The 10883-nt window shown below is 37.7% G+C and overlaps 1 protein-coding gene across 1 annotated transcript; it reads left to right on the top strand.

The window, feature by feature from the left end:
• Positions 1 to 29: 29 nt before the first annotated feature.
• Positions 30 to 9830, top strand: LOC137294154 (sphingolipid delta(4)-desaturase DES1-like). The gene is made up of 3 exons (XM_067825136.1): positions 30 to 244; positions 4071 to 4813; positions 7787 to 9830. The coding sequence occupies exons 1-3, from the start codon at positions 163 to 165 to the stop codon at positions 8054 to 8056; spliced, it is 1095 nt and encodes a 364-aa protein (XP_067681237.1). The 5' UTR covers positions 30 to 162; the 3' UTR covers positions 8057 to 9830.
• The last annotated feature ends 1053 nt before the right edge of the window (positions 9831 to 10883 follow it).

Below are 10883 nucleotides of genomic sequence, written 5' to 3'. Positions count from 1 at the left end.
CAGGGTTACGGTTACGGATCAAGGGAAGTAATGATTAAATCCCCTCAGCCAGGCTTACTGGGAAGTATAACAAGAACGGGGCTGAGCTCGGCGAACATATATCTTACACTTGCGTTAGTGGGAAGGTTGTAGACAAGTCGTGCACACACACGGAGCACAATCATGGGTGCTCAAGTATCGAGGACAGATTACGAATGGTCATATACAGAGGAGCCTCATGCAACTCGCCGGAAGGAAATTTTAGGTGAGATGCCGATCCCTCCATCACTTGTGACTGGTTTCATAAGCGCATGTCTTGTGATCTTCAGCTATGTCAGTGAATTTATTCTAACCAGAAAGGAATATATATATATTTCTTATGTAACCGTATGCCCTTGGTAAATGTAGTTTTAGTCTCTCAAGACAATTTAAACTGAAGGCATTCCTTAAAAGATGAGGACAAAGCGTGATTGAAAGACGCTTCGAACACTCAGTTGTTACACGTCAAACCTGTTATGGGTGGGATGTCGCACTGCAGTAGCGCATGAGGTCGCAGTGAACACCAAATCAAGTATTTGTTATATCGTACGATAAAAGAACAAACTACCCCGCATATTCTGTTCTACTGACTCATTTTGTATTTTTGATAAGTTAAACTTATCCAGATCTAGCCTTTGCCTTATGACCAGTTTTCGTCAGCACGCCCGCATTCTCAATTTGTGTCTCTGATGGCCTACTCAAGTGTTTATCTTCAAATTGTTTGGAATTATTTTGGGTATATGTGATAATTAAATACTTTAAACTATTTTGACGATATGATACGTATTTCCAGAAAATGTAAAGTCTGTTGAAGTGTTCTTTTTAAAATCATTTTGAGGGACCAAACCATCTGAATAACTGATCATAATAAAGCAATATTTCATTGTATCAACAACATACACGCAATGTATAATGTCATTTGAAATGTTGCAGGTGTCAATGCTCGTCTCGTGTGGAGTGTCAAATCAATACTTTATGACTGCTAACAGGTTTTTGAAAAATAGATGAATGTTCAGTCATCACATTTTGACCTCTATGCATTGTACACATTGTGTGAGAAAGCATTACTTCAGTATTGCAGCCCAGTGATGATGTTGTTGCAGATCATTAGAATTCTGTTTTGACCCTTGTATGGTACACTCAAGTCTGTCTCACAGTGCCTGAACCACATTATTTTCACAACCTACCCTCCCAGCAATTCGAAGGCCCTAATGAAGCAAGTCTGAAATTCCCTGTTTCTGAATTTCTTTCAGACAGGGAGCTTCTTTTCAGTGTAAATGTTTTTTTTGTTACTATCAAACTTACATGTATTCAGAGGCTAAGTGTTTGTCTAAGTGCCTATTTATGCTTTCTACTGTAATGGAATACTTGCAGTTATGCTAAGAGCAGCATAAAATCCACATCAATTACCCATTTGAACATTTTGGGTGTAATTTGATGTATGTTTGAACATTTTGGGTGTAATTTGATGTATGTTTGAACATTTTGGGTGTATGTTGAAAGAGTTAAACTATGGTGTCTTACATAGAATACTGCTCTGTTTCCATTTTGCTAAACATCTGACAAAAGTGTAGCTAAATTAGACTGAAGTAATGAAGAAACTCATAGTTAATGTCAAAATTGTCTATTTTATTCTTGCAATTATGTATGGAAGTCTGGGCTTGGAAGAAATCATGTCAACAGTAACAGTTGGCGTTATTTCAGAAATTTCACACACAGATTTTTTTATGGTGATAATTACCCTAAAAACTGAACAAACAATACTGATGGAGATATATAAACAAAACCTCTTCAAATCTGACAAACTTTATGACAATTGCAGCTGGTAAATCACAAACAGTGTTGGTAAGTTGAGGTAGCGTTGAGAATATTGAATTGCCATGTTCAGGTTTATACAGAACTGCAACAGGTGGGCAGAATAATGGTAATCAGTAGCAAGCTGAGAAACTCATTACACAGATATTTCATACAGCAACCAGTATGTTAGATTAGAATAACACGATGTGAGGCTAGGTAGACATGTTATTGATCATACATGGCCTTGATTTAACATTGGACGTTGCAAAATGTACACTTCGGCCTTACAAATCAAATTCCCTAGTATTGATTGGATTCTAAACATGTTTGTCCCCAGTTGTGACATGTATGACATTGCTGTCAGTGAAATGTCTGTCCCCTGTTGTGACATGTATGACACTGCTGTCAGTGAAATGTCTGTCCCCTGTTGTGACATGTATGACACTGCTGTCAGTGAAATATCTGTCCCCTGTTGTGACATGTATGACACTGCTGTCAGTGAAGTGTCTGTCCCCTGTTGTGACATGTGTGATGCTGCTGTCAGTGAAATGTCTGTCCCCTGTTGTGACATGTGTGACACTGCTGTCAGTGAAATGTCTGTCCCCTGTTGTGACATGTATGACACTGCTGTCAGTGAAATGTCTGTCTCCTGTTTTGACATATCCTGAGATTAGGAAAGACAGGGGCCATGGACCATTTTGCACATTAGAATGAAAAATGGCCCATTAAACTTTTGAAGTTTACTATTGACACAAGGGCAGGGCCCATTCTAAATTCAGAAAATGGCTAATAATCATGTAAATGGCCCATTGTCAAAGTTCTCTTTCCCAGTCCCTGCATATCAGATACTGTCAGTGAAATGTCTGTTTCCTGTTTGACCTGAGTGATACTGCTGTCAGTGAAATATCTGTCCCCTATTTAAACGTGTGATACTGCTGTCCGTAAAATATCTGTCCCCTATTTTGACATGTGATATTACTGTTGGTAAAATATCTGTCCCCATTTTTGACATGTGTGATATTGCTGTCAGTGACATAAATGTCCCCTATTTTGGCATGTGTGATATTGCTGTCAGTGACATATCTGTCCCGTTCTGACATGTGTGATACTGCTGAGAGTGACATATATGTCCCTGTTTCCCTGTCTTGACATGTGTGCTGTCAGTGAAATGTCTGTTCCCTGTTTTGACATTTGTATTTGTGATGCAGCCGTCAGTGACATATCTGTCCCTTTTCAATCAAGAAGTGTATTTATGAGCGATTGATTTCCAGAGAAACAGGTACATAACACAACCTTATGATGGACATGTATTGATTGAAATGGTTGCTATGGTTACTGGATGGTTTCTTTGTTATTGATTGAATGGGTTGTATGTTTCCATGTTTTTGCTACCTCTGTTTGTGTGTGTTAGTGTACAACATGCAAGCAGTGATAAAATAGTCTCAGGCTACATTCAAGTGTTGTCAAATTGGACTAAAGAAATATACTTCGGGCAAACCAGTGCAGTGTTAACCCATTTTAGTAGTTGTGAGCAACCAGGATGTGTTGTATGTCAGATCTAATGTATAAAAGCAATCCCAGAGAGCTGTGTTAGAGATGCATGTCTGCTTAGTGGTATGGACAGAACACTAACAATTCTACTAAGATGAATGTTGGTTGCTGGGTATCAGTATCTGATCAGCAGTGACTTTGATGGAGATTTATGGCACTGGGACATTTCGTTGTCTTTATCTTGAATAATTTGACATGATAAGTGCATGTGGAATGACAACATCATGTTAGGACAGAGCAGTGTAAGGCCTGCCTATAGCATGATCCTCTGCTGTTATCCAGGTCAAGGTCATTCACCATGCTCTGAGTAAATTGCGTCTTGGAACATTGAACATGGTTGTATTTTTATCTGGGTCTACTGTTACCTAACCCGTGTGTTGCATAATCTCATCTGTTTCCATAGTTCTTAATTCATGGCTCCTGAAATCTTTGCTAAAAACTGTAATTAAAAATCTTTTTCATGTTTCAAAGTCCTCACATCTTGGTGTTCCCTATCAAGTCAATTGATGACATTGATCTCATTCAGGAACACAGACAAGTTGATATTCCTATCTCAACATTCAGATGTCATTTTGAAAATAAGATCTATGTTTCTTTGTAATTTCTCAAAACCTAATCAGTTTCACGTGTTGAAGAAACTGACCAGCACTCATTGAAACTAAGAATTATTATGAGTTAAAATTTTCGTCTGTTTCTGTTTTCAGCCAAGTATCCCCAGGTGAAGAAGTTGATGGGCCCTAATCCAAACCTGAAGTACATTGTGTCATTGATGGTCCTGGTGCAGATTCTAGCAGCGTACTACATTCAAGATGCATCGTGGGTAACTGTACTGTTATTGGCCTACTGCTTTGGTGGCACCATCAACCACTCATTGACACTTGCTGTCCATGAAATTTCCCACAATTTGGCATTTGGGCATAGCCGACCTCTTGCGAACAGAATTCTAGGATTTTGGGCCAATCTTCCTATCGGTGTGCCAATGTCCATCTCCTTCAAGAAATACCATCTGGAACACCACAGATATCAGGGGGATGACATGCGTGATGTTGACATCCCATGCAAATTGGAGGGACAGTTCTTCACCAACACCCTCACCAAGTTCATATGGGTTGTGTTACAGCCCTGGTTCTATGCACTCCGCCCTCTCTTCATGTACCCAAAGCCATTGACAGCTTTAGAAGTTATTAATATTGTCATACAGTTTTCTTTCAATGCTGCAATTGCGTATTTCTTCGGAGTGAAATCTCTGGTGTATTTTGTGGCGGGGACCTTCATGGCCACCGGCTTGCATCCTCTAGCAGGACATTTCATCTCGGAACACTACATGTTCATCAAGGGATACGAGACGTACTCCTACTACGGCTGCCTCAACTATCTCACCTTTAACGTTGGCTATCACAATGAACACCATGACTTCCCCAGCATACCCGGATGTAACCTGCCAGAGGTGAATATAACTTATTTACGATTTCAATTTCACTGACTACTGATGATGTCATTGGTAACCACTCATCTCATTCTGTGACCTACAAGAAGACCCATACCCCTCTCGTACGCCAATATATCCAAGAATCGTGGCAAACCAAACACATCACACGTAGTAAAACACTTTTCAGAACATGAGAATGGGGGAACCATTGAACTTAGAAACTCTGCTAAACTATGCAAAGCACAATTTAAACACAAACTTTGAGTTAATGGATGAACAACTTTCAACACTAAATCATATTTGCCAAAGTGACCACGGGATGTAGGATATTCTTAGAGCCATGTTTGGAAGTTCAGAGTTATCTTTCCTTGATAATAGAACGAGACTGTTTTCATATCCGTGCCTGTTTGCTCTTTGACTGGACCCAGTCGTAAACATGGCCACGAGATGGGTATGAGAAGCCATCCTGCTTGCGGGAATGACGCCAGTATTTACAAATACTGATGATGTCAAACAGGATTTGTTTTGTGGCAAGGTTGATTATTGTGATACTTATTACTTTGATGCAGGACCGGGGTAGAATAGATCTTCAGCAATCCATGCTTGCCACGAAAAGCAACTGTGCATGTCTGAAGAGGTGACTAACAAGATCAGGTGGTCAGGCTCGCTGAGTTGGTTGACACATGTCTTTGGTTTTCGATTGTGGAGATCGATTCTCATGCTGTTAATCACTGGATCGTCTGGTCCAGACTTGACTATTTACAGACCACTGCAATATAGCTGGAATATTGCTGAGTGTGGAGTATAACAAAACTCACTCACTTCCTTGGGGTAGGAATTTTAGCAGGTAGGTTCCTTGTTTTTGAAAGAGGACGTATCCTTGTGGTTTTGGTTTATGGAAAAGTTGTAGTGTTAGTTACTTTCTACAATGATCAATTCTTAAGTTTACTACTCCAGGGTCTAGTGAGCCAATATTTTGGGTGAAAGCAAGCACCTGTTGTTGGTGATCTTCTGTGATTCATATGTTATCATCATCTGTACCTTTCCCCTTTACCCAGTGATACGTTTTCTCCGTTCATACAGTGGAGTAGTCTAGTGGTTCAAGCATTTACTCCCTTTTTCCACCCATGAGTACAATGCGTGAAACCCTTTCTCGTGTCGTGTTAGGATATTGCTGCAATATTGCTAAAAGTGGCATAAAACCATGCTCACCTTGTCCTCTATTGCCAGTGATTTGTCAAGACCGACCATTATCTAGCGTTGACATTTTATATATAAGAAGTGAAAGTCAAGGGAAATCAGGTCATACATTTTATTTATGAAGTGTTTCATGGCATACAGACTGTCAGTCAAAGCTGTCAAAACTGACTGAGGACTACTGTGTATACAATGTATACATATTGTATACATTGGCAAGGCAGTGCGATGAGTAGAGTAAGCTGTTGACCTGGCTATTCAAAACTGTGTGATACGTTGCCCATTGAATATGAAAGTCATTCAGCTTGTTAATATTAAAGCAAACATGTTTCTGAATAAAAAGAACTCTATTGAATTTATTTTTCATGGCCTGAAATGTGTGTTGTACTTCCCTGACATCTACCTCTGAACACAGAAAACTTGACCATTATCAGAAATGGATAAAATTGGAAATATTTAGTAGTATCACTATTTTAACCAAAAATAACATTTGCAGCTGGTCATACCAGATTGTTTGTGTTTTGTGGAATTGTGTTTGCATAAAGTTTTCACCTACTGGTAATAACTTCTCTCTTTATCGTAACCTGGTAGTAAAATGGGTTATATAGTTATGTCAAGAAATTCTATCCATGCATCCAGTCATCCATCCTCTGTAGACATTTGTTTTTAACCAATAACCTGAATTCTTTTGGTTAAATCTTTTTCAGATTCAGGTGGGGGGTAACCTTCTTTGTGATATGGGAATGGCCAGTGCAAAGTTTAAGGGATACTTAGTTTTTCGAAGAATTACAAAATTTATATTTAGAAATGTTTGTTCAACCAGTAACTTAAAGAAGGTCAATAACTTAAAAAAAATATTGGGCAAGACAATCACATACAGAACACATTTTATGGATATCAACTTCTTGGGTCTATTTTCGTGGCTTATCCTAGCCTCCTCATCAGGTTGAGCTGAACAGTTAGACTTATTGTTCAGTTCAGCTCAACCTGATGAGGGGGCTAGGAAAAGCCCCGAAATGTCGGGAAAATAAACCCAAGAAGTTGCTATCCATAAAATTTGTCCTGTATTACTATACCAACTTCTAAATGCCTTTGAAGAATCACATAAGACAATCACAGTTAGGTCAAAATGTCCACCAGTATGACTTTGATAGGAAATCAGGAACAACACTGAGATCTTTTGTAATATGTCTTTTTCTGATAAGTGTTGCCAGAATATGAGTGTTCTAATTGTTCAGCTGAGGTTGGGGCAGTAGTGAGCCCTGCTCATATTTTCCCTTCTTATCCTATGTGGTTTCTTGCTTCACAGAAATTCAGAGAGGAGTATTTACATTGTGTGCTGGAAATTTAACTAGAGACGATTTGGTTTAGACGTGATTAGAGGTTTAAATATATCAATCAATCATCAGGATGATGATAGTGTTTATTATGACAATAGTTAATTCAAGTATATCATTATTGATATCTGTATCTTAAATGATACCTTGAAGTTCAGTAATAAACATTAGGATCTGATATCCATGTTGCATATAGTAAAGGTAGAGCAGACTTTGTCTGACCAATGGTGAAAGCCTGCACACACTGGAAGGTAAATATTTCTCTTATCAAACAACATTATCAACTAAATTATATCCAGCTATAAGAACAGTATGTTGCTCTTAGTTATGATTCAACCAGACGTGATGATATTCATCTTAGACATTCGATCCTATTCGTTTTCTTCCCAAATAACTCATTTTTGTCAGAGGATCTTACATGTTCTGCATAAACTTACAACCTTTTGCTCTCTTTCAGGTTAAAAAGATTGCCCCTGAATATTATGACAATCTGCCCTGCCATACCTCATGGGTGAAGGTCATCTATGACTTCATCACTGACCCTGAGATTGGTCCCTACTCCAGAATCAAGAGGAATCCAAAGTCAGACAAACCATCCACCAACGGAAAGTCTGTTGAAACAAATTTTGAATCGAACAACAATGGAGACATTAAACCTACAAATGGCCATGTTCAGAATGGACTAGAACACAGAAGTGTTTCCAGAACAGTTCTTAAGAGTTCTTAATATTTCATTCTAGTTAATAATAACTATGTTACTATGTTGGTATGTAATTATAACATGTTGCCATGGTAATTTTGTTTGATATTTACATCAAGTATGCTTCGTATATTTCTCCGGTTCACCAGATGATTATTATGGCTACATTAATATCTCGTTTGAACAAAGTTGATTAAAAGTTATATTTTTAACTTTTTTTACCGTCAGTGTAAACTGAGTAAGCTCTTTTTATCTCACTATTTTTAGTGGATTTAAACTTCTTCCAAGTCTGGTTTGAAATAAGGCATTGCAATGCATTGTGAATCATGGTGAGAATTTGAACATGAGAAATCTTTCTGATATTTTTTTCTGTTTTTGCAATTTAACATTTGCTCCACATTTTCCTTAAACAATTTTTACTGACTGCTATTAACAGATAGATCTTAGTTAGCTGTTCTGGCTTATTCTGTAGTGATTGCAATTAGTGTCCAGTCCATGAACTGCACTATTTCCTGCTTGGAACCTTTGCATGGTTGTGACAAACAAACATACTTAAAAGCCAAAGAAACGCAACTTTTTTGTTTGTTTGTTCAAGTTATTGAATTATGAATAGAAGGCGTAAACGTGAACGGTTACTTAATGAGATTCATTTTTGTATTATGTACCATAACGTTATGGCATGCTAAAAGTGATACAACCTTAATTCTTTTACCTTTCTTACACTGTACTCTGGGCCTCCTGGCCCTGGAATACAAAAACTTCTGTTCATTTTTTTAAAACTTGCGTTTCTTTTGCTGTTCGTGTTCGAAAAAGTACAAACAGGTGTGAGAGAGACAGGCTCATTGTTTGTGTATATGGAGATGGAGAATGAAACCTGTGACAGATACTAGCTCAGTGTTGAAACAGCACTAAGTGAAAAAGGCTGAAGTAATTTGTAGATGAGATGATCTGTTCCAGAGACTGAAAGCTGTTTATTATGGAAGATGGAGTTTAACAGTTGTCTTTTACTTCTTTAGTGAGTTTGTTTTAGAGAAATACTGTATGCTATGGTATGCTTTACTTAGTGGTGGGATCGCTTCCTTGTTTACTGTATTGCAATATATAATTCACTACTTACTGAATTCTAAAGCCTTTAATCAGATTTGTTTGTCTGAGATTTTTTAACTTAACTAAACAAGAAAAGAATATTATGTGCATGTATTGAAAACTTGTTTTTAGAATTTGATTATTTAAAGTTTGGGGATGTTCATCAGTCAGGGGTGGGTGTTTTACAATCTCACATAGCTAGTGTCCTAGTCAGACAGGGTAGTGCTACTAACCTGCCATGTTCCAAAACCATCATGGGACCTGCCAACATCGGTATCACCATCCATCTCACTAGTAAATAACTGTTTGTAGTTCTCATTGTTGTACTACAGTTGGGTTCCGATTTTGAGATAACTTTGTTCTATGTAAGCAGGAAGGAAGTAATGCATGTACTATAGAAAAATCAGATTGTGTCTTTACTTGATCATCACTGGAAAGTAAAGCAACACATTTTGGGGTGTAAAGATTTGAAGTACTTTAGATTTATTAATATTATGTAACTACACTACTCGATAGTTCACAGAGAAATTATAATATTTCATGCTATTTTCCTACACATGGTATCGTTGAGGCACTTTGGTTAGAATGTTTCCTCAGCAACTTCTTCTGGTCGTGACTGTCAGGATTAGGTGTTTGTGTATGTCATACCTCAACTGTTCATTATGAAGGAATTGTGTTTCCAGATGGAATGTCGTCAAGTATCTAACAAGAAAAACACTGATATTCTAAGGCCTTTCCTAAAGGCATCTTCTGAAAGTATTGATGTGAGATGATAGAAGATGTGACATTAGTGTAGGGTTGATGGATGTGTGTCCCATATATTGTTAGCATGGACATTTTTTGTGCAATGCATTTTTTTTTCTTTACATTGATGCGATTGTCTCAAATTTCAGTGTGCAAGAAAAGCAAATGTAGCCTTTCCACAGCTTTTGTGAGCCCTCCGATTTTTACCTGAATTTGTTCTTTGAATCATTTGGGTAGCTTGTGATGTTATTTGTTATAGCTGAAGTTTTGTATGATTTGTATGGACTTGTATACCTTAAAGGAAAGAATTATACTTTCCTACCAATGTGGTGTATATATTGTACCTTGACATCTTCCTATTTCAGCTCATTGGAGAAGACTTTTCTTGTCATCATCCAAGCATACTTTGTATTGTCTTCCATGTTCACAGCTTAAGGAACCAGCCATTTGACATAAGTGCCACCATGGGGAGATGTGGTTAAAGCTGTAGCTTGTAATGCCAAATTCCTGATTTCTATTCCACAAGTAAGCAGAATTATTTTGTTGCAGTATTACTCCCCCATCCTCCCTCTTCCTCAAACTACACACACACTCAAAATATCAAATGGTTGGTGTCCTCTACAAGAAAATTATTCTTTTATTGTTTCACCCAAGATATGTCGTCAGTTTCAGTGTTGCCAAGACATTTGGTCATATTTGCTTTAGTGTCAGGTCATACTTTGATGTGTTCAGTCATTCAATTGATGTTTCTGTTGCATCGTTTGCTTTGAATCGTTCATTGCATGCTGGCAATTGACAACAAAACCAGATACATGTACCTTTCACATTGACAAATTTGTATGTTTTTTTGGCTAATTTTGATATTCGTAATGCTATTTGAATTTGTCAAGGGTTGTTACTTGTATTTATCAACAAAATACCCAAGAATGTTTCATCGTTGTAAAGACAGGTGGATAATAAAATAACAACCAGAATGTTTGGTGTTGGTTTACATGGAGTTGTATAAAATATACTCACCCACTAA

The sequence above is a fragment of the Haliotis asinina genome, chromosome 8 (assembly GCF_037392515.1).
Source record: "Haliotis asinina isolate JCU_RB_2024 chromosome 8, JCU_Hal_asi_v2, whole genome shotgun sequence".
Taxonomy (NCBI): Eukaryota; Metazoa; Mollusca; class Gastropoda; order Lepetellida; family Haliotidae; genus Haliotis; species Haliotis asinina.
Note: the sequence above shows the minus strand (reverse complement) of the source record. Positions and strands in the feature narration are given on the sequence as shown.

Coding starts and splice junctions, on each gene's coding strand:
- LOC137294154 (XM_067825136.1), top strand. CDS start 163: ATGGGTGCTCAAGTATCGAGGACAGATTACGAATGGTCATATACAGAG. Junction 245..4,070: donor TCGCCGGAAGGAAATTTTAG/GTGAGATGCCGA, acceptor TTCTGTTTTCAG/CCAAGTATCCCCAGGTGAAG. Junction 4,814..7,786: donor CCGGATGTAACCTGCCAGAG/GTGAATATAACT, acceptor GCTCTCTTTCAG/GTTAAAAAGATTGCCCCTGA.